Source organism: Lissotriton helveticus, chromosome 7, assembly GCF_964261635.1.
Source record: "Lissotriton helveticus chromosome 7, aLisHel1.1, whole genome shotgun sequence".
Lineage (NCBI taxonomy): Eukaryota > Metazoa > Chordata > Amphibia > Caudata > Salamandridae > Lissotriton > Lissotriton helveticus.
The window spans coordinates 499,337,617-499,362,779 of NC_136068.1; the positions used below are offsets into that span (position 1 = coordinate 499,337,617).

Sequence of the window (25,163 nt, forward strand, 5' to 3'; positions counted from 1 at the left end):
CCGATCAGTGATACATCGCGACTGGCTGTTCCACCAAAACCAGCCCCACGTAAAATAAATCAATCTTCAAACTCTACCACCTTAGAAATTAGGGTGCCTACTAAATCAACTAATGGAATGGTACCTACAGCCATTAGCAATAACATCAATGCTCAAACATCTGACTGCAGCACTGACCCTCAGGTGCCTAAAAGGGTTCCCAATGCACATCTTCCACCAGGGTGCCAACCGTACGTGGTAGTTCTCACTGGGGTTCCACGATTGAAACCGAACAAAAGGGAGTCTTATGACGAACTAAAAAACAAGACCTTATATTGGCTTAAGGAGAATAGACCACTACCCTATACAGTTAATTGTCAAGTCATTCAAGTCCGAAGAGTTAGTTGGGTGGGAACAAGATCAAAAGACATTGAAGGGGATTGTGTTCTGGTCAATTTTAAAGATCCCTCTGTTGCTCAGCTCGTATATAGCCAACAGTCACGAAGTAACAATAGAGGAATTGGGACCTGCGATCTTAGTTATTTTTACCCAATACAACGGAAACAAGATAGCAGAGTATTACAACAGCCAGGCTCATTGGCCAACAAATATTCCTTTTTTGACCCCCCAACCCCAACTGGAAGAATACCCCCAATAAATCCGGGATCGGACAACAACTGGTCATGGTTGGGCCACTGACAAATAAATGATGAAGTCGAACCTAAAGGCTTGTTTACCCATTCCTTCAGTGAGGATAAGCATGTTGAGAACACAAACCTCAAGCTAGAACAAATAGGAAAAATATCAAGAAGAAAAGTAAATGTCCAACAAGGGCCAGTTTTAATTGCTGAAGGCAGCATTGAGGGTCATGGCTCACTAACATCATCACTGCTCAACAAAGTACAACGGAACCAGAAACCTGTGCTGGCACCCATGAACGTATCCAATGAGGGTGAACTTTTGATTACAAGCCAACCAATCAATCAAGAACCTTGTAAGCCCAACCGTGATTTAAAGATACTGTCATGGAATATCGCAGGGCTGACTAGAAACCTGTGCGATAGAAATTGGAGCTCCTTCATGGAGGAACATGACATTATACTTTTGCAAGAAACATGGGCTACTAACATTGTACATAGACTTGGCTTTAAAACGTTCTTTAAGGGAGCAATTGCATCAGCAAGAGGTAGACCCTCTGGGGGCCTAATAATTTGGATAAGCATATCTCTGGATGTTGTTGTATCGCCCCTGCATTTTGTTTCTAATGATTTACTTGGTGTTAGGCTAACCACTAGGAATTTGGGAGACATTCATATGATAAATGTCTATAATAGACCCTCCCCACAAAATAAGGTTTCAATGGTTATTGAACAACTTAGTTCCTATCTAGTTAATTTAGAGCCTGATTCCAAAATATATATAGGCGGGGATTTCAATTGCCAGTTCGAGCCCATAAATGGGCTCGAAAAACTATTGGGAAGTGAAGACAGAGCACTTGACATCCCCTCCTTAGATAATGTAAAGTATGTAAAATGTACAGTCGCCCTCCCTCTATCTCTCTCTCGCCCTCCCTATATCTCTCTCTTTCGCCCTCCCTATATCTCTCTCTTTCGCCCTCCCTATATCTCTCTCTCTCGCCCTCCCTATATCTCTCTCTCTCGCCCTCCCTCTATCTCTTTCTCTCGCCCTCCCTCTATCTCTCTCGCCCTCCCTCTATCTCTCTCCCTCCCTCTATCTCTCTCTCTCGCCCTCCCTCTATCTCTCTCTCTCGCCCTCCCTCTATCTCTCGCCCTCACTATCTATCCTATCACCACAGCATCACTCAGGGGCACCACAACATCACTATGCGCTACCAAAATGCTTATAAGTACAACAGTAACGTACAATATTATTATAATATAATATTATTTCGAACATTGCTTAAATTTTGCAACATTTTAACAAAAAAAGGGGTAACCCTGTGTCCCTCAGAACCTAGGTATGCGTGATTAACAACAAAATTGGTTCTGTCGGGTGAGCGCTAATGTTGCTTTAAAGGAAGGCTGGAAAAGCTCAGAACACAAACACAAAAACCTCTCTCTGAGAAAAACGTTTTCATATAGTAAAAGCTGGGAACACAAAACACGGCAATTACTTCATTCCGTTTTCGGTTCAGTATTTTAAAACATGTTATTTGTGACTGTTGTGAACATAGTGACTAGTGCAAAGCATATAGTGACACTTATATATACAAATATATACAGTTAGGGGACGGGGAAGGGATAATGTCTTTTGTTGTAGGGCCAGTATTATAAGGTTAGGATTCCAAGGAAACTGATGGTTAATGTCCAAGTTCCTGGTGATATCTTGGCCAAGTAAGAGCATCGACGTTTCGACCCTGTAGCGCTCCAATTGGTGGTCGCGGCGGGTCTTTATCAAGACAAGGGGTAGAGGACGGGTGGGTCTGGATTCCCAAGGGAAGCTTGTCAGTCGACCCTCGGTTCTGCGATCTAGAATAGTAATGCTGGCGGTTCGAGCAGTGTCAAAGCGCCATCAGAGCTGTCAGGGTAAAGCTCGAACAACTGTTCGAACCACCAATTGGGGCGCTACAGGGTCGAAACGTCGACGCTCTTACTTGGCCAAGATATCACCAGGAACTTGGACATTAACCATCAGTTTCCTTGGAATCCTAACCTTATAATACTGGCCCTCCAACAAAAGACATTATCCCTTCCCCGTCCCCTAACTGTATATATTTGTATATAAGTGTCACTATATGCTTTGCACTAGTCACTATGTTCACAACAGTCACAAATAACATGTTTAAAATACTGAACCGAAAACGGAATGAAGTAGTTGCCGTGTTTTGTGGTCCCAGCTTTTACTATATAAAAACGTTTTTCTCAGAGAGAGGTTTTTGTGTTTGTGTTCTGAGCTTTTCCAGCCTTCCTTTAAAGCAATATTAGCGCTCACCCGACAGAACCAATTTTGTTGTTAATATTTTGCAAGAGCTATCATCTTGCAAATCATCTTTATACACCAATACAGACTTTGCTAAAAATGTAATGCAACACATTGTCATATACAATGCCAATAACTGAAACTTTAATGCTGCGAGACCTATTGCATTGCAAATGCTTGTTATATATTCCACAGGAGTCAGATTTGATCTGGAAAATTTATAAGCATTAACCAGAAACTCTTCACACAGGTATGCGGCAATATAAGGCTCTGTTTCTAGTTTTTCTGCCCAAGAAATTTCATGTGGAACCACATTTAGGTACCACTTGCACACAATGACGTCAGTTCCTTTATTTCTGTGCCTCCTGGAGCTGCCTCTCGTCTCTTCACAAGACCTTTATCTAAAAATTGTTCAAACTCCAGTGTGCAAGTACAACTGTCACCTCCCAAGACTTCAGGGTTTAAACCATGTAGACATGTTTGCAAGCAAATGTCTGTGATAGATGCCAATCATGTTTGCCTGTGAGTGGAACAAGACTACAGGTGTGCATTGACTGCACCTTGATGAATCCCAAACCCATCCTGGACTGTGAGGTGAAGCACCCTGTCATCAAGCTCTGGATTGTGAGCAGTTAAAGGGAAGGTCCTGTTCCTGAAGTCGTTCAGTGCCTTGGCCGAAATCTTTGAATAAGTCTAGAAAACGCATGAAAAGGTCCAAGCTGGACTCTGCACCCTCCCACCGCTCTTGTTCGCCAAAGAAAGTGCAAATGCATCAATGTGCTTACTGTAGTATTTGTGTCCATACATACAAGAAGAGATGTAGCCGAGGCAGATGTAGTTGAATTAAGTAGTTGGTTTATTTAGCCATATTCAGGATAGTGAGAAGTATAACTCTGGAACAAGCAGCCCCGCCAGGAGCAGCCTCTTAGCTACTCAGCCCATACTCCAACTGCCAACCCTCATCCCAGTCACACAAGCATTCCATTCATGTCAATCACACTCACATTCTAACCTGGAACACTCACACTGGCTAAGTAGCTAGATGCAGAGAAGTGCAGTAACATAAACACTAAACCCAGAATACTACACATCCTCTCCCTCTCGAAATGGAAAACAAAAGAGAACTAGAGGGCGAAGAAGAAAACTATCCACAATCAAAGTATACAATAGTAATATTTATCCGTAAACCCAGGGATGAGAAGGACTTCACACCACGAGAGGGTAAACAGACAAAAGCCAGGAAAGAAGGAAGAAGAAGACAGTAAATACTAACACTGGCACCATCCTCCTCCTTCAATACTGAAGAAAAAGAAAAAGGATATATGAGAGACGAACTCACAAACAACATGTGAGTAAGACCTAACATGAAGAAAACGTCTTCACGAAGGTAGACAGTGGCAAACAAAAGCCACTCCTCAAGAGAGGAACTAAGAAGACATGGGAATAACCCATAAGCGAAGGTGTAACGAGGGACAAACTCAAGAAAACAAACGCAGCACGGGAAGGTGCAGCACAATGTGGCAAAACAATTCCACTCCTCATGTGAGGAACACTGAAAAATATGGGGCTACCCATGAATGAAGGTGTAACTGAGGACATACCTCAGAAAACACACACAGCACAAGATAGTGCAACACAATGTGGCAAACAAATTCCACACCTCATAAGAGGATCACTGAAAATATGGGGCTACCCATGAATGAAAGTGTTAAAAGGACAAACCCCAAAACACCCGCGGCACGAACAGGTGCAGCACAATGTGGCAAAATTTCCACTCCTCATGAGAGGAACTGAGAAAATATGGGATTACCCATAACCAAAAAGAAGAAGGTGTAACAAGGGACAGGTCCCAAGCACACACGCGCCACGGACAGGTGCAGCACAATGTGTGAAACCAACACATAGGTAAAAAGTGAAGCACAACAGCTTACACAAGACATCGAGAAACATGTGATCACAGGGTGTCTTACACACTGGACATAAAAGAGAGATTTGCACAGTGCGACATGCACGCAATAACGTACAACAAGGTGTCCAACACAGGTAGAGAAGGTATAAAGTCCTAAACAAAGACTTAAACCCTATAACCCAAACATGAGGGTTAACTAATGGTAAAACCATGAGGGGAAATAGGATTACAACCTAAATCCATCCCAAAACAGGGATCAATGATGCAAATGAGGGTGAGAGAAACCTTAACCAAAACTTTGCGCATACATGAGTGGGAGAACTCACGTACGTAACTACGACGAAGAGGGTGAGAGAACCCACATGTGAAGAGTGACACAAGCATAAATGCAGTGTAGACATAAGGGTGAGAGAACCCATCATAAGTTAAACGACACATTTCTTATGCATTTCAAAAATGAACATGCTGTAAGTCAAAATCGTGCTTGTAAATTAACCATAGTCATGTTAAGCATTTAAAAAATGAACATACTGTAAGTCAAAAACATGCTTGTAGATTAAACATAGACATGGGTGTGCCTGTCACCGGGAAGAAAAACAGGCCCTTGAAAATGTTTTGAAATCAATCCAGAAGAAAAACTTCACCAAGGGACATTCTAAAGTACTTAACGGCACGTCAGATGAATGCACACAAGCGATGAACAAAAGGGCTGGATCTGCTGACACAGAAAATCTTGGGAATAACTCACCAAAAAAACTGGATGCAAAAAAAACAGTGACTTGTTGTTGTAACCAATTGAACAGACGAAAACGTGCCCGATGTGCAGATGTGAGGAACAAACAGAACGGAACAGCAGGCACTTGAGCTCGCATCATTATTCCCCAACACGAAGAGCTTTTCTCTGATCCGCAAATCCAATGTATGTCCGGTAATTGTAAATCGGTGAGCATAGACTCCTCCACAGAATGCCGTGAAGAACGACTGAAAACAAGCTTTGCGCCGCAAATCAAAAAAACAGACCACGTTGCCATGGTAAAGATGGCGGCACGCTCATCACGCAGCTCCGGGCGGTGCACGCTGCTGTACTGACGTGTTAGAGATAAAGAAGATGACGCGTCCTTTTCACTGAACCCTCCTGGAGGGTTCGATTGCGTCACCATAACGAGCTGTCCTTGGGGATGAAAAGAGCTCCTCACCAACGGAAATACCGGTAAGAAGTGAGCAGATAACCACTTGACTGAAGCTTGTACTTTCCGATAACACAATAATAGATACGCTTTTCCAGAGCTGAGCAGACAGCAAAAAACGGCCAAAGAAAAAGGACAAACATTTCCCACAATAAATAGCTTTTTTTTTTTTAAACGGCAGGGTGCCGGCACACAGTTATATTTGCTGGGACAGTCAGCGCTAGTACAGACAAGTACTCGCACACGAAGATGGTAACACATCCAAAACCTTAAGATAGATGGAAGTCTTTTAGAGTAAAAAGTAAGTCTTTTCAAAGCACAAGTCTCTTAATTCAGAAAAAAAACGATTACCTTGGTTTCAAGGTCAAGTTCTTTGTTGAAACTGCTTGCTTTAGAAGACATAGATTGTTGCTTACAAGGCACTATGTTAGAAGTAGTTACTTCTGCGTCATGTAGGTAGCTTGAGTGAAGATTTACTACGCAGAGACCTTGTTTAAGATGACTTGAAAGTACAACTTGACTAGGGCTGCCTGGTGTTCGGCACTGGTGGGGCTACTTCACATGCTTGTAGAGGTTCCTTACTTTTTAGATGATAGATGCTTGTTCCACTTCAGTTGCAGGATACTCCCAACTCTTGTAAATAGCCAGATTTTGCGCAGGAAAGTCTCCAGATCGTCGCCAAAATTAATGTAGTATTTGTGTCCATACATACAAGAAGAGATGTAGCCGAGGCAGATGTAGTTGAATTAAGTAGTTGGTTTATTTAGCCATATTCAGGATAGTAAGAAGTATAACTCTGGAACAAACAGCCCCACCAGGAGCAGCCTCTTAGCTACTCAGCCCATACTCCAACTGCCAACCCTCATCCCAGTCACACAAGCATTCCATTCATGTCAATCACACTCACATTCTAACCTGGAACACTCACACTGGCTGAGTAGCTAGATGCAGAGAAGTGCAGTAACATAAACACTAAACCTAGAATACTACACTTACCAATCTCAAGCGGTTTCCCTTTGGAGCCAATCCTGACCTATATCCAGAGGCAACCTGAATTTCCAGGCCAGACTACAACACCACAAGTAGTCGAAGATTTCCATGAAGCTATGCTGCAGCTCTTTGGCATGCTATTGGCTCCCTCTGGGTCCCAAGGAAATACGAGGGTCCCCATCTGAAACTCCACCAGTGGGACTGCACTTGGTGGCAGCTGGTACATGCTATAGGCTCCGCACCAGCTTGGCTGAACTGGACACCATGGCTCACGCCAGCCACTAGAGCATCGACACTGATGCTCCCGCTGGATGACGTAGCCCAGCCTAGTGTGCTTTCCGAGTTGGCACTGCTTCAACCGAGACTGCACTCTGATCCCATGGGGCTGCAGCCTTTGAGCAACCCATCAGATCTCAGTACTTTGCCTCTGCCTCAAGGAAGGGCTCAAAGCCTCTACACTTTATTTGCAATTCTGACAGTGATTCGTATGACGCTTGGGATGGATTTCCCTAACTGATGACAATTGGTATGAGGACCTGCATTACGCCAGTGGCCTGGACACCTCGGCAGATCGTGGGCTAGTTTTGCCTCCTGGCACCGCCATGGAAGAAAGTGACATCTTTGACATGGTCATGCAAAGGGCTGGTGAGGTTCTCTGCCTCCAGTTACCCACTGTGTTACTGAGAACCAGTGCTTAATTTGAGCTGGTGGTTTCCGGTGCTTGGCACGTAATTGCCAGCACTGGTACTTATGACAATCTGCCACAAGATGGCGCTGTTTGTCTAAGTTAAAGATGAGCACACAATAGATGTATATTAATTAAATAAACATTTAAAACGACTAATACCTTCTGTCCAAGCCATTTTCATAGCTTTGGGGGCACGAAATAGTCTGAATTGTCACACTTGCAGGAGTGCAATATTTAGTAGTTGTGTTGGTACTGCCACTGGCAGGGGGAGTCGGTGGTGCAAGCTGCAGTGCCCTACTGAGGAGAGGGTCCAGGTACTTCTTTTTATACAAATGAAGCCTACTGAGGACCAATCTCACTGTGGTGTGCCAGCTGTGGCAAACAAAAGCAGCCCCTGCTTTCGTTCAGTGAAGCCCTTACAGACCCCCTTCTCAGGGCGTGGGCAAAATCCTGTACCAAAATATCTGGTAAATAGGCAGATAAACAGGCAGCTAGTGCAATACCATAATTGGGTAACCAGGACTTTGGCTCGGTATCCACGCATGAGGGCGTAGTCATGCAGGTCTTAACAAGCAAGTTCAACACTAATACATTCACTACCACAACATAATGGCCTTATTTTCACCTGCCTCTAAGGGCGTTATACCCCTGTCCTTTAGGACTTCATCGTACAAATCTTTCTGACTGTCCCACACGTCCCATCCTTAAGCTAACTATTCAGAGTGGTTACAACACACAAACATATAGACATATCCTGCAAGTACTGATCAAACCGACCTAGACCGCTAAAAAGGAACAGATATTGAGACCTCTTTGTTAATAACATATCATAATAATGGAAGCTTAGAAAGTAGCCTCTGTCTAATACCTTTAACCATTGTTCCCTTTAATTATTTTTTCCTTTGTGCGGAAGCAGAATATTTGTGAGTGCACTTTATTCAGCTGTGTGCGAAATCAAGATTGTAATATAAATATCTGCTTTGAGGTTTACGACCCCAGCAGTTACAACAGAGAGGGACAGGGACTGGGTTTCCCATCATGTCTGCCGTATAAAGAGGCACAGGATTGTAGCACTTCAATGCAGACATATTTCTGATGTTAATTTTTATTAGTAAGTATCCTTTCTTTTAAAGTACAGTGGGCAGGAATAATGGTTGAGACCTAGGTAGAATTGTATTTGTTCCCCTTGGAGTTAGAACATTGGAATTAAGATATCTGTAACAAAGCATACTATCTAAAGCACATAGGAATAGAATAGTAACTTTTGATCAAATCTAATAAGATTTAAGAACTTCACAGGGGCTTTCTAGGGTCTTGTATGTGAGGTTTTTCGGACAATAAGAGATACATTTTAAGTATATTTGGTCGGCAATGGTAGTGGAAATTTAAAGGCATTTATATACAGTGGGACTTCCCATTGCTTCAGGGGTTACTTCTGAGACCATTATTGAAATAAGAATCCAACATTTAGCTGAAAACATTAATCGTATATGGCTACAGTGTAAATTTAGAAGCGCTGCTTCCTTTCTCTCTCTCTCTCTCTCCTTATGCTTTGTATCTCTCACCTTGGATTCCTCTTCCCTTTCCTACTGTTACATTTGGCTTCTCCTTCATTCCTCTCTTCCATTCAAATCCCTTTCCAAAATGTGCCTTTATTTCCCTTTCACACATCAACATTGTTGTAGTACATGTGGACAGTATAAACAGAATGTATCGGCTCTGTTTGAGATGTGGATTAATTTTTTTTCTGCTCCCTCAATTCCAACGGCAGTTGCGATATCGTGCTTGTAGACACAGTACCACATTTAGGCACATGTAATTTAGACAAAACTGCAGGTAGCATCCCTAAAGACGCATATAGATGCACATATGACAAGCACTAATAGATATACATTATTTTTTATTGCTATAGTTTATAAAGTAGCTCCTAGCTTAAAGATAACTGGTGTGTAAGAAAGTGCCCTCTTTTTGCATGGTTGCCCCCACTTTTTGCTAAACTCCTGATGTACTTTGACTGAGTGTGCCCTGAGTTCCTGCCAACCAGGTGCCTGTGTTTTTTCCCCTAAACTGCATGAAAAACAAAACCCAATTGGCACTCTTTGGCCACAGGTCAGTCCCTTGTAAATTGTACCATAGGTACCAAGGGCACTGTGGCCAGGGAAGGCCTCTTAGGGCTGCAGCACTTATTGTGCCACCCTTAGAGGCCCTGTACCTTTAAACACACACACACTGCCTTTTCAGGCTGCTTGTTTTGGTGCAGAACAAAGCTGTGTGCCATGCCTACAACCCACTGCCCTGGCATAGGTCAGCCACCCCTCTAGCTGCGTGCACTAAACCCGTGTTGAGTGTACAGGTGCATGAGTCCTGTCTCTCTACAGTGTCTAAGTCAATTTTTAGACATTGAAGTACAGTAATGCCATTAAGAGTATATGGTGCTGGGAGTTTGTCATTACGAACCCCTCAGCACCATAATGGCTTTACTGAAAACTGGAAAGTTTGGTATCAAACTTCTCAGCATATTAAACCCACTCTGAGGCCAGTGTGGGATTTAATGAAAAATGCGCTCAGAGAGCATCTTAGAGATGCCCCCTGAAAAACAACCTAACACTAGTGTCCAGGCTGAGTGGCTGCCCGCCAGCTGCCACCACCAGACATGTTTCTGGACCCCTCGGTCGAGAGCCTGCTGGCCTCATGGTCTGAAACAATGCAAGTCCTGGGACGAGGTGGCAACCCTCCTTCCAAAGGATGGGCAGGGTCCACAAAGGGGACGTTTCAATGGCTTGCCGCCTTTTTGAGCTTCCCCAGGCCTTTTGCTGCTTCCAGCACCTGGCCCCCACCAGTTCTGACCCCCACTTTGGGCGGGTAATCGGCGGGAAAACCAAGTGAGGAAGGGAGGTGTGCCCACCTTTGCCAACCCCACTGCTCAGGTAAGAGAGGCTAGGTGAGGCAAAACTCTGAGTCCCCGCCATCTTGCATTTGGGGGGACCCAGCCAACCAATGTGAGGCATATGCCCCCTCCCACTGGAGGGTGGGATAATAGGGGGTGTACCTTCCCCAAGGAAGGGACCCATTGGTCCCAACCTTTATAGTGCATACAATGGCAAACGAAAGCTGAATAGAGCATGTACTAATTCACGCATTGGATGACTTCTTCAGCGAACCTTATAGACTTGGTAAACCAGCCCCATTGGTATAATTTCTGTACAGTAACCTACCGTAGAGTAAGTATTTCAAGGAATCATATAACACATAAAGCATATTAGATTAGCATGCACAGAATAATATAACCAAATTCCACCTTACCATAAGTTAATATTTAGGGCCCAAGGGTATTAAGAAAAAATCCACATCAATCCATTTACCTGCTACCCAGTTACCACAAGATAAAAGGTTTCACGATCATACCTATAGGTAAGTACACACACTCACGCAGGTGGGTCTAAAGGTGTGTATATATGTCTACATATATTTTTTGTCTGTATATGTAGATATATACATATAAACTACATTGACTCAGGAGGAGAACACGTAATACTATGTGCACAAAGCAGGGAGAACACATGCTCTCTCAAATACAAGTGGTCAACCACACAATGTTTTTCTCTGACGTCCATTCTGCAAAATAAACTAGTTACTTACCTGAAACAAGAGTTGTGCAGCTTGAACTCTTCTAGATTCACCTACAACCCTCCTACCTCCACAGTAAAGGGGAACAACTTGCAAAATAAAAAGCATAAGTAAATAATAAACATAACAATTAGAGAAAAAGAGGGCTACACTCATCCTTTTATGATACCAAGTAACCTTTCATAATGATATCACAAGTATGTAACTACATAGTTCATATGTACAGGAATAAATAACTAATCAATAAAGCATAAGCCTACAGATATTTGCGGCTCATGAGGGATATATATATATATATATATATATATATATATACACACACACACACACACTTGCAAACATATGTATAGATGTACTTCAGCATATGTGGGCCATACAACAAATAAAGAGCCCCTGCCCTCTCTCCACAATAAAACATACAGATAATACATTTATGCAATGAGCATACAAAATCACAGCGCAGAGCCTTATGGATCGCGTTTTATATACACCTAAATGGAAAAAAATTACACGTAGCTAGTTTCATCTTCACTCAAAATTTGTGTTACCAAGAAAGCATTTTTAGGCTTTCACAGGCTTTTTGAGCTAAGTTTTCTTGGCTGAATCCTTTCTTTTTTTCCAAGACCTCCTAATGGAGAAGGGAAGCCTCATTTAACAATGTTGAAAAGAGGCATATTCCTAATAACTAATTCCCCCCACTCTATTATTAAACATGATCACCCACACACCCTTAAAACATACACGTTCACCCACACCCCTTAATAAACGAGCTCATCCCCATAAAACTAATTTCCCCCTCCCTAAAAATATTCACGACCACCTCCACCTCCTTAAAACGATCTCCACACTGTATAAATTAATACGCCCTCCTTTTAAATAAATACAAACACCCATTCCCCCTAAAAACTAAACCCCAACCCCTGAACTCTAACCCTAATATCCCCACCCCCGGAAACTTAACCCCTCTTACCTGTTCCTCTGTGATGCTCCTCCCAACTCCGCCCTGCCTTAATACTAGACCGACTCCGCCTTAACCACACACATACAGGTATGTAACTTTTCCTTCTCTTCCAGGGGATCCTCATCAATAGTCATAGGCACTTAATAGAATCGCAAGCTACTCCCACAACAAGAATTGCTGACAAGTAGAAAAAAAGCAGGATTATTTCCACATTTGCCCAAAAAGATTTCTCGGAGGCCCGACCCTCTTGGGCATCTACTCTTGCATCTGAATCCAAACACTGTCTGATAAAGGTTATGTATCGATCTCCATGTAACAGCGTTACATAGCTCTAAAAGAGGTACTTTTCTTAACAGAGTCATTGCGCTGCTTTTTCCCTAGTTGAATGAGGTTTAGGTTTACTAGTGAGGGATGACTTCGCTGACTGGGAACAGAACAATTGCAACAAACAATGAACCAAGAAATGGCTGACCTCAAAACCTTGCAGTGATGCAACATATCCCCAACGTTCCTATGTCTGCATCTTACCAGCTGTTTTAGGATGCTTAAAACCATGATTCATTCCACAGACAGTGAAGCTCTAGTACTCACATTTTGGCAGTAGCATTGCTAGCTGATTTACGTACATCTTTTCTAGCGTCACTAAAACCTTCATTTTGATGGTGGCAATGATAGCCAGTTTACTTAAATGTGCTCTAGTGCCACTAAATTATACCACAATGTTATATTTCATGCAGCGCCTAGTTTGGTTGAAAGTGCATATTCCGATCACATTGTGTCCATTTGAATGCATCTACATTGGGTACTCCAGATAACTGAAGAGCAAAATGTACACCACAGGAGGATCAAAAGACAATAATGCAATCCTGTATTCTCGAATTCCACAGGTTTAAAAAAAAAAAAAACACAGAATCAGTTCTTCCCCTGCCTAGCACCAAGAATCTAGAACCAGTTACCTGAAGACCTGCTTGAGATATATGGCAAAGCTTGTATTTCAGATCCCCTATCTTCGCCCCCCTCTGTTGTTCCCACCCATGTACAGTACTGTTAGATTGCAAGCACTCTACTGCATGAGTGGCTAGGTCCCCTCGATGCAAATAGCATTCTGCATTATACTGTACTGCCAAGAATCATGAAAATCGTTGTCTTGAAAGACTTGGGCTCTGTCAACTCAAATGTTCAGATTTCTAAAATGTGCAAAGCATCTACTTGAACATCAGCCTATATGTGGACTGGGGCTCAGTCTGTAAAACAGATACCATACTGAGTTAAGAATGTCTGTGAATCTTGTTTAGTGTGAAGGAACTTCACTATCATATGTCTAGTTGTGTTTCACTCTCCTGTTCATCAGTGTGCTCCTCAGAGATAGCGATGTATGCATGATTAGTAGAAACCTACTTACAAAGGAAGTGAGTGCTGCCCTTGAGAAATTTACAATGAAGGTGATAATGGGATGGGCTGGGCACTAGGCTCAAATGGGTCAAGGAAAGAAGTGGACGTGGCAGTATGGTGGAGGAGGGGATTGGACTTGCACTTATGTTCGTAAACATCAATGACTATCTTTATGGAGAAGAAAAGTAACTTGTAATCCTGGTTTTGTAGCATGATTCATTTTGTGGATTCACATGCTGTGCATCTGTTCCACCATAATTATTAACTCATAACTCTACACTTTGCCAACGTACCACGCGGCGAGAAGATCACACGTTTTTCAAGGTATTACTCATACCACAGAGATTGGATGCAGAATATGGCGCAACTCTTAACACACAGACTTGATAAAGAGCAATAGTACAGAAACTAAGGATTGGTCAGCAAAATATCAACTAGGTGGCAATTCCTTGTATTCTGGACCTCTGGATAAGAAATATTTTAAGAAAAGACGTATTCTTTATAGGATTCATTATTTGACTTAGTCAAATCACGCTCTTGCCCTGAAGAAGTCCTGTTGGGACGAAACGCGTTGGCTACGTTTTGTATGGAGCAAAAGAATAAAAAGAAATTTTAAGCCCTACTGAATGGATTTCTTGAAAAATTTTACTTGAAGATTATTGCTTTGATTGTGAAGAGCTGAACCAGTGTGCTTTATTGTATAATGTTGGGCTCTTGCCCTTTTGAAGTCTAAGGGTATGTGGCTTCAGGTTCCTGGCACCCAGATTCTTTGAACATAAAAAGACCATAACTTTAGATAAGTGCAGTCAATTGTTGCCCTGTACCCTGTTCTTTTGTTGTTGCTAGACATGCTGTGCATCTGTTCCACCATAATTATTAACTCATAATTAATAAGCCTTCCTTTCTGCAAAGCAGAGGAAGTGGATGCCAGATAAATGAGATCCTTTTGCTTTACTCTATTTTAAATATGAACTGAGGTTCCCCTAAATAAGCTCATCCCTCTGTTGCAGGGTCGGCCCTGGAGCACAGCACAGTCAGTTTTTTTCCTCTGGCCTTGTTTCCTAGCTTCCCACTTGTTGCCATTATTTTCTGTATAGACTGTGTAGAACAACGGATTGCTGGCTCAGCCCTGTAAATTTATAAGTTTAATTGGTGGTGTTTAAGAGCTAATCGATGGGCATAATGAAAAGGTTCTTTCAAAGTGTTCATGGATCACGCAATTAAGCAGAGCTCTCATCAGTGAATATTAACACATTCGAACAAGAGAACTGAAAGTAAATAAAATTCCTTTTTGTTCCTTCTCCTAAAAGGGTTTTGCAGTATTGGTTCAAAGAGTTACAGCATCCATTTCAAAACACCTCCTTACCTGGCAGCTCTATATCCAGCAGAGAGCGAGAGCTTCTTGAGGCGAAAACTTTTTCCTTCTCCAGACACCAGTCTAGGACATCTCCCTAGTTTTAAGAACATAATTTCCTGGATCTGCCTCCAGCTTCTGAAGCTCCCTACCGCCTTTCATCACAGATTAACCTCACTCACTTTCAGGAAACTACTGAAACCCCTCCTGTTCCACCTTCCCCTCAATTAACCTCATTCTTACTGGTTGATAGCCTCTTCCTCCTTTCTCTTATTTTTCTAACCCCCACCTCCTATAACGGTCTTCCTCATTGGACTACCTGATAGTATGTAAAGCACTCATGCTGTATAGTAGTGCTATAAAATACTACAAATAGTTGGGAGTTGCATTAGGAATATAGTTCTACAGGCAAATGATTTATTGCTGTTGAGAAACATGGGCTGATCTTTCTACAAGTCTAATTACTGAAATTGCAGGGGAAGTTGCAGGTTCTTAATAAATTATTTCAAATCCTGTCTGAGCACACACAAAGTAATAGATGGTAAATAACAGTTTCAGAGTCTCAAATATTCTAGTCCACTTTTAATCTTTAGACATCCGTTCAGGGACATAATTCAATCCATATTCGATTTTCATCAATACAGCTTCATCAGCAGTATGGCTTTAGTTCATCAACAGTGCAGCTTGATATTGTCGATTTGTAAACAATGCAGTTTCCTACAGCCAACACGTGTTTCTTCATGTTATCTCACACCTCGACTTCTTCAGGGCAGTAATTCCAAATACACAATGTCACAAGAGTTGTCTCAAATCTCGAGACAAAACCGACACCCACCAGTGTATCGTGCAAAGTGGAGTTCTCTTCCAGGGGATCCTCATCAATAGTCATAAGCATTAGAATATTCGAATACACATCTCCGGACACCTGAGAGATCTGCACTGGCTCCCGGTCAACAAGAGAATCACCTTCCGTCTCCTCACCCACGCACACAAAGCCCTACACAACCAAGGCCCAGGATACCTCAACAGCCGCCTCAACTTCTATGCCCCCACACGCCAGCTTCGATCGACCGGCCACACCCTCGCCTCCGTCCCCCGCATCCGAAGAGCCACCACAGGAGGAAGGTCCTTCTCCTACCTGGCCGCCAAGACCTGGAACTCCCTCCCGACCCACCTCCGCCTGACCCAGGACCACCTTGCCTTCAGGAAGCAGCTCAAGACCTGGCTGTTCGAGCAGTAGCGGACCCCCCCTCCCCTAGCGCCTTGAGACCCTCCGGGTGAGTAGTGCGCTATATAAATGCCTTGATTGATTGATTGATATTCCTGCCCATGCGCGGGACCCCGTAAACACCATATTATATGTGCCCCACATATATATAACCATATATATATATATATATATATATATATATATATATATATATATATATATATATATATATATATACATACAAATAAGCAATTGCAGCCCAATAAACACTAGAGCTGAATCATGCTGTAAAGAATTTCCACCATTCATGAATAACATGCATTAGAAACATGGGAAACAACACAAAGTTTGTTTAGAAACTGTTTTAATGCTCAGAAAGCAGTAGAAATTCTCATAAAACACTGAAAGCATAGAAAGCTTCCAGGCTGCATTGCAAATACACAGTCTAAAAAGACTGAAAAGCTAACCTGTAGCTGCATAGCAATAAACAGCCAAACAGTATGAAATTGACACAGGTTGATTTTGTTAGACACTCTAAGATGGCCGCCATTTCAGGTCTTAACCCCTTCCATGCTCATGACGGAACGGTTCCGTCATGAGCGTCGGGTGAGCTGTGCTCATGACGGAACCGTTCCGTCATGAGCCCATAGGCTCATTAGAACCTTCAGCACAGCGCGAAAATTCGCGCCGGCCTGAAGGGGTTAAACTTGCTTGTGAAAGGACAGGTAGTCCTACTTTTATGTTTTTCAACTTTGAATCACTTTATAAAGCACAAATGAACAAACTGATGTCACCCGTGACCAAGGTGCGGCTGCACCGAAACGCGTCGGGCGTTTTTGACCATTTTGCTTAAATAAAATCATCACGCATATGAATTTGAGGCTCGAGTTTCCTTCTTTGGATGTGAAAGTTGGTGCAAAGAATATATATATATATATATATATATATATATATATATATATATATTGCACAAATCTCCTTAAAGGAAGAATAAGTCGGCACTCACGAAGTTTGTCCCAATCTTCTTTTTATTTTCTTTGTAATCACTCCAGCATAGCAAAAAAAATATTTTTTGCTATGCTGGAGTGATAAATAAAATGAAAATAAAAAGAAGATTGGGACAAACTTCGTGAGTGCCGACTTATTCTTCCTTTAAGGAGATTTGTGCAAAATTTCAAGCGGGGCTCTGCTTGGTAGTCGTGCACCAGTAAAAAGAGCGCCATTGGACTGGAAACTTGAGCCAGAATCGTGAATAAATATATATATATATATATATATATATATATATATATATATATGGTTATAGATATGTGGGGCACATATAATATGGTGTTTCCGGGGTCCCGCGCATGGACGGGAATATTCTAATGCTTATTACTTTGATGAGGATACCCCTGGAAGAGAACTAGGATTACAGGTAAGTAACTAATCCTTTCCTACAATTAAGAGAAAACTCCAGATAGTACAATTGTGATTGAAAGAGAGAGAACCGTCACCCAACATAGTGGCAGTTCTATGTAAAAATTATGTTAGAGGAGCTGCCCAAAAACCTTTTCATAGCGGCCCATCCAGGCTCTAAGCACTTGTATTTACTTGCACAAAGGTGCTGGATGAACTTTGATGACCCTCAGCAACATAATATCAGATAGAACTGCTGAATTGTTTAACAGTGTGATTAAGGAATCAGAATAAAGAGGATTGGTGTGGTCTACTTTATTTCTAGCCGCATCTTAAATTCTTCTAGTTATATAATCATGGACAGATTTTGTAGCCCTTAATCTAAGTCTCCACAGGGTTCACACTTCTGAGAGGGTTGATGACCGTGTCTCCTCGCAAGGATTAGCATTAGGGGGGTCATTCAGTCCTCCATATAAATTGTTTTGTCATGGATTTTTTTTATTTTCTGAGTTGTTCTTTGTTAAACCACTCTGTTTGTCGTATAATATACTACTCTCTGAACAACAAACTTCAAAACTGTATTCTTTTTCTACCCCACCCATCTCCTCAGTGGACTCCGTCAGCTTGAAATGGGCCCCACCTAAACACAAGCTTCCTAAGCTGTCCAAGAAGTGAGGACAGCACTGAACTGTGACCGAAGTGAGTTAGCTGCATAGTGGTTCACACCGGAGATCTTCAGCCCCATTGCATCTGAACGTGAATTGACGCATTTTGTGGGCTGAAAGACAGGATGGCTGCGTTGGCTGAAGCAAGGCTTTGTTCATCGTTGTCATCCCAGCCAAACGAACCTGGAAGCTGATCCTACCAGAGCTACGCTTGACTGAGTTTGAACTCTTCCTTTCTGTCTTGAGTTTTTTACTAATAAAAGAAACTATAGGAAGGGAATCCGACAATGTCAACAACACTCTTCCCATTTCTTGTTAGTGTTGGATACAAGGAAGAGAAGTTTACCATGGATTGTCACAGAACTATGTTTGTTGAAACATGACTGTAGGAAGACCATATGCAAGGTATGAATGTGTAAAAAGACAAGAATCTTTCTAGCATGTTAATGAGGATACCATTCAACTTAACTTGAGCTGCATTAAATTGCTACTGAAAATAAACTGTACTCTGTCCCCCAAGCTACCAACCCCCCAGCTACCATGCAAGACTGAAAATAATTTGGAGCCTCAATTCTTGTCAGAGGTTCATTATGAAATGTTTACTGTGCTGGGCATTGAACTGGATATTTCATACCTTATTTCAAAAACCATTGGCACATCTATTTTGTGATGGGATTTTGTGTCTGATGGTAACTTTTTAAGTATGTTTCACATTCATCTGTGTCCACCTCCCTTTTTCCATACAGTGTGAAATCAGAAATTACTTAAAACATCTTACACCCCACCTACTGTTTTGACCACAACTTTGTCATCTAATACGAATAAGCAGGCCTTTGTTTGAACCTATATAAATAATTATTGGTGTGGTTGCCATATATTGTTTGTTACTTTCAATAGAATGTATTTTTCATTAAAAAAATGTTTTTAAAATGTTGATTGTATTGGTCATTGCCTATTGTTTTTTTTTTGTAATCTGTTACATGGAAAGTATCTACAGACACTGGTTGACAATTGTTTTGAATTATTACGTTACAGCTGTTTGCTAAGTGCTACATCCACCCCAGGGTTTATGTACATAGAAAGCCTTACTCAGTTATAAATAAAGAGATATTATAAGTCTTTTCTTTATTCAGAGGTGAAAGGACATCGATCTAAATTCAAGGGGTGCATGTTCCCACTTTGTGATTCCTACAAAGTAAAGGATTTACTGCCAGATAATGTTTTTCTACGTCTGGGTACTTACAGAAGTTGTGCTTGGGAAGAAACTGAGATAGCAAGAAGGATATTACTGGTTAAAACCTGTAAGAAAGCGAGGCACAAAAAAATAGCCACTTATGAACAAGAGACTTGAAAAGAATGCTCTTGTGTTCAAGGGAGCCAGTGAAGGTTTTCAAGGATATGTTTGATGACATATATTGTCAGGTTTGACCAGTGGCTCTGGTGGCCTGATTTTAAATAGATTGAAATCTTATTCATTGTTATTTGAAGTGGTATATTAAAGTGAGCTACAGTAGTCCAGTCGTGAGCTTGTTGTACCAACCACCATAGTTTCTGGCATTAAGTGTTATTAAAGGGAGAAGGGGTCAGAGCTTACGTAAAAACAAAGAGCAAATTGACAGTACATCTGGACATTCATGCACGCTACAAATATTTACATAGGGGTTGAGCTCAGGACAAGGGCCCAAAGAAGTGTAAGTTAACAGCACACCAGCATGCAAGGTTTTAGCCTGTAATGAGAAACTCCATAATCTGATAGACACATCTAGCCACAGATTCCTTAACTTTGAATTCTCCCCAGGTGCCAGTCTGAATGCGAAAAAATTTCAGCAGTACCTTTGCATGCCAGGGGAACGGCGTCATAAGGCACCAGAGTGACGTAGTTTCTGAACATGACGTCAGTGGAGCCATATAAGACTCCTCCGCCGCACAGACGTCAGTTTCTTCTGTGAAACTTTCTGCGCCAGAACGCGGAGCCACCATAGACACTGGTCGTGAAAACAGTGTGGCAACATAAAATCAAAATTCTCTTAAAAACATCATTAGAAAAAAAATAAAACATGGAATGGTATGAAAGTACCAGACACGGATTTTAGGGAAAAACCCCAATAAAAACAACTCCACACAGGGCTACATGTATTTCTGTGCCCTGGTGAATAACACCCCTATAAAGGAAGAGACCATACCCCTAATGCACCATACATCAATGGTCATGAATGACATGGCAATAGTCTCACAGGACCTACAACAACAGCAATAAGCTGTGCATTAACTTACTCCTTCACTTGATATATTGACAATACCAGCGTCAGACAGGTATGACGTTGCCAAGAAACCTTTCATAGAAAGAGCAACAAGTTAATACTACTTACTGGTGGGGCCACCAGTGAGCAAGAGAGAACACACCCATACTACCAACACAATGTATTAAAAAATGGACAGTATTGCACCTCCAAACAGAAGTCAAGTGGCCAGGTCAAGCATCTTGTTTAACCCTAACATAGATTGAGACAGTGATTCCTGGTATATAAGCCCAGTACTGAAATGGGTATAACCCTAACCTCAAGAACCATTCGCAGAGCGGGAAAGATGGGCACAACTTTAAGGAATCTGCGGCTAGACTGTCTCTACTAGATATATCGTTTCTGAAGGTAATAACTTTTACATCTGATAGTCATCCAGCTGCAGATTCCTTAACTTTGAATTAAATACCATAGCTATACCCCACTGAAGTAGGGTCTGCGATCTAGTCCTATAAAAGTTTTCTAAGAGAACTAACCGTTCAAATTAAGGATCGAACAAGTGTACATAGGAAAAGCAGAGCTGAAAAATACAATTCCCTTGACTCAAGGGAAATTATGAATGCAGTAGTGAAATGAATTAATTTGTCACTAAAATGAAATTTCTATATAATTGTTACATTTATTCAAAAGTTAAAAAACGAAAGATAAATATCTTTCTACATACAAAGAATTTTAAAAAATTAAGCCTCCTTGAGAAACCTATTTGGGTAGAATAAGGCCTATTTTTGGGCCTAAGGATATGAATGTTATCTGTTGATTCCTTTGCCCGCAGGGATGAGGTGAGGCTCGCTACTCTATTCTAATGCTTATGACTATTGATGAGGATCCCCTGGAAGAGAAGGATTAGTTACTTACCTGTAATCCTAGTTCTCTTCCAGGGGTATCCTCATCAAAGTCATAAGCAACCCTCCCGCCTCCCCGGGCAAAGGACTTTGTTTATTACATAGGAGATGTTTTTTTAACCTGTTACCATGGTTTGGTTTTCAGTCTCCGAAAAGAACAACTGACCTAACTGTAACCCGAGGCATGATGGGAAGCTAGGGGCAAAGGTGCCTTAAAGGCACAGCATCAGTTTTAGTACATTCAGCTACAGGTTAGCTTTTCAGTCTTTTTAGACTGGGAATTTGCAATGCAGCCTGGGAGCTGTATATGCTTACAGTGTGTTATGAGAATTTCTACAGTTTTCTAAGCATTAAAACAGTTTCTAAACAAGCATTGGTGTTGTTTCCCATGTTTCTAATGCAAAATACACTGTATGGTGGAAATTCTTCACGGCATATTTCAGCTCTATTGTTTTATTTGGCTGCAATTGCTTATTTTTATATATATATATATATTTATATATATATGTCTATATATATGTGGGGCACATATAATATATTGTTTCCGGGGTCCCGCGCATGGGCGGGAATATTCTAATGCTTATGACTTTGATGAGGATACCCCTGGAAGAGAACTAGGATTACAGGTAAGTAACTAATCCTTCTTTTCCCCTTTGAGGGACAGGAGTTCATGTCTGTTCTAAGACAGAATTTTCAGGGGGTTTCTTCCCCCTCCCTTTATTCCTTCTCGGTCCAGCTAAGGTTGCTTTAATTTATATGTTCGGTGACAGTAATCATGGGTCTGTTAGGAACTAAGTCCTAGCTCTGCTTTTCCTATGGCGTCCGAGTCTGAGCGAAGGTGAAGCGGCAGGAGTATTTTCTTTAATTCAAGCACAACGTAGGCGTGCGACGGCATATCGAATACAGCCGCGTTACAAGGCGCCTGAGATACAGGCAACGTTACCGCTTCATTCGAAAATAATATAGCGGAGTATCAGCATCTAGCACAAACGGAAACGATAGAAGAGAGATACTGTCCACACAGAGACTGGGGAAATATATTTTAAAAGCAGCTTTGAAAAACCGAATCAGATCGGCAAACGAGGTGCAATTAAAGATATTACCACATATCAGAGAGCCCGGCCAAGGAAGTGAGACAGACTCGGTTTTAAAAAACGAAGGATTAAAGAGAAGGACTATCAGGAATATAAGAAAAAGAGACAGAATTATTTTTTGGCCTTGATAAAGATGGGAGTATAAACAAGATACCATCGAAACGCGTCGACGCTGGGGTCCCACAATTCAAGGAACAATCTTACCTGATTGAATGTTAAAGGAATTAAAACATTGATTAGGTGGTTTTCTGTTAACATTCCAGAATGTGTATGAGTAATTGACAAGGGGTCAGGTCATACTGTTATAGTGTCTCTTCTTTTTATGCTGGTCATAATAAGTAATTGGAAAGCCATTGTGGTGGAGCTTTTCTATGTTAGAATTGCAATATATATGGAATGATATAATCTGATTTTATGAAAAGTATAATATGAAATGTTTTTTTAATTTTTTAAAATTCTTTGTATGTAGAAAGATATTTATCTTTCGTTTTTTAACTTTTGAATAAATGTAACAATTATATAGAAATTTCATTTTAGTGACAAATTAATTCATTTCACTACTGCATTCATAATTTCCCTTGAGTCAAGGGAATTGTATTTTTCAGCTCTGCTTTTCCTATGTACACTTGTTCGATCCTTAATTTGAACGGTTAGTTCTCTTAGAAAACTTTTATAGGACTAGATCGCAGACCCTACTTCAGTGGGGTATAGCTATGGTATTTAATTCAAAGTTAAGGAATCTGCAGCTGGATGACTATCAGATGTAAAAGTTATTACCTTCAGAAACGATATATCTAGTAGAGACAGTCTAGCCGCAGATTCCTTAAAGTTGTGCCCATCTTTCCCGCTCTGCGAATGGTTCTTGAGGTTAGGGTTATACCCATTTCAGTACTGGGCTTATATACCAGGAATCACTGTCTCAATCTATGTTAGGGTTAAACAAGATGCTTGACCTGGCCACTTGACTTCTGTTTGGAGGTGCAATACTGTCCATTTTTTAATACATTGTGTTGGTAGTATGGGTGTGTTCTCTCTTGCTCACTGGTGGCCCCACCAGTAAGTAGTATTAACTTGTTGCTCTTTCTATGAAAGGTTTCTTGGCAACGTCATACCTGTCTGACGCTGGTATTGTCAATATATCAAGTGAAGGAGTAAGTTAATGCACAGCTTATTGCTGTTGTTGTAGGTCCTGTGAGACTATTGCCATGTCATTCATGACCATTGATGTATGGTGCATTAGGGGTATGGTCTCTTCCTTTATAGGGGTGTTATTCACCAGGGCACAGAAATACATGTAGCCCTGTGTGGAGTTGTTTTTATTGGGGTTTTTCCCTAAAATCCGTGTCTGGTACTTTCATACCATTCCATGTTTTATTTTTTTTCTAATGATGTTTTTAAGAGAATTTTGATTTTATGTTGCCACACTGTTTTCACGACCAGTGTCTATGGTGGCTCCGCGTTCTGGCGCAGAAAGTTTCACAGAAGAAACTGACGTCTGTGCGGCGGAGGAGTCTTATATGGCTCCACTGACGTCATGTTCAGAAACTACGTCACTCTGGTGCCTTATGACGCCGTTCCCCTGGCATGCAAAGGTACTGCTGAAATTTTTTCGCATTCAGACTGGCACCTGGGGAGAATTCAAAGTTAAGGAATCTGTGGCTAGATGTGTCTATCAGATTATGGAGTTTCTCATTACAGGCTAAAACCTTGCATGCTGGTGTGCTGTTAACTTACACTTCTTTGGGCCCTTGTCCTGAGCTCAACCCCTATGTAAATATTTGTAGCGTGCATGAATGTCCAGATGTACTGTCAATCCGCTCTGGAATCAGACTCTAGGCAATAATGCCTTGTAAAGGTATGGACTGATTTCCATGTCGCAGCCTTGCATATTTCTGACATAGGAATGTCATGCAAAAAAGCTATTGTGGCTGCTTTCCCTCTAGTGGAATGAGCTTTGGGTGATTGCAACAAAGGTTTGCCAGCCAGCTGGTATGCTAGTTTGATACAAGAGACAATCCATCTGGAGATGGATCTTTTGGCTGCTGCAAACCCGGTCCTCATAGCACCATAATTGACAAAGAGTTAGTCTGTCTTTCTGGTGTCCTTCGTTCTTTCTAGGTAAAACTTTAGCACCCGTTTAAGATCTAACGAGTGCAACGACCTCTCAGCTGGGGTCGATGGGTTAGGAAAGAACGAAGGAAGGGTAATCGTTTGATTTATATGAAAATCCGATACCACCTTCGGAAGAAAAGATGGGTGAGCCCTCATTACTACTCTGTTGTGGTGAAACACAGTGTAAGGTTCCTTGGTGCAGAGTGCTTGTATCTCGCTAACCCTGCGCGCAGAGGTTATTGCCACCAAGAAGGCCGCCTTCCAAGTGAGATGCTGCAAGGAGGCCTTGTGTATAGGCTCAAACGGTGTAGACATCAGTCTGGAGAGAACCAGGTTCAACTCCCAGGGAGGAGAAGGATTTCTCACAGGGGGATAGACCTTCTTTAATCCCTGAAGGAAATCTTTCACCACTGGGACTTGAAAAAACGATGTTTGTGTAGGTGATTTTCTGTACGCTACTATGGCGGATAGATGAACCCTAATAGAAGCGTATTTCAACCCTGATGTCGCTAAGA

General features: G+C 41.7%; 1 protein-coding gene across 2 annotated transcripts in view; it reads left to right on the forward strand.

The window, feature by feature from the left end:
• KAT8 (lysine acetyltransferase 8) overlaps nucleotides 1-19,234 on the forward strand; it is a 340,257-nt gene extending 321,023 nt beyond the window's left edge. For both annotated transcript variants that reach the window (XM_078652506.1, XM_078652507.1), the window contains exon 11: nucleotides 18,246-19,234. In XM_078652506.1, coding sequence (XP_078508632.1) covers nucleotides 18,246-18,310 — 65 coding nt within the window. In that variant the 3' untranslated portion in view covers nucleotides 18,311-19,234. The remainder of the gene's footprint in view (nucleotides 1-18,245) is intronic.
• The last annotated feature ends 5,929 nt before the right edge of the window (nucleotides 19,235-25,163 follow it).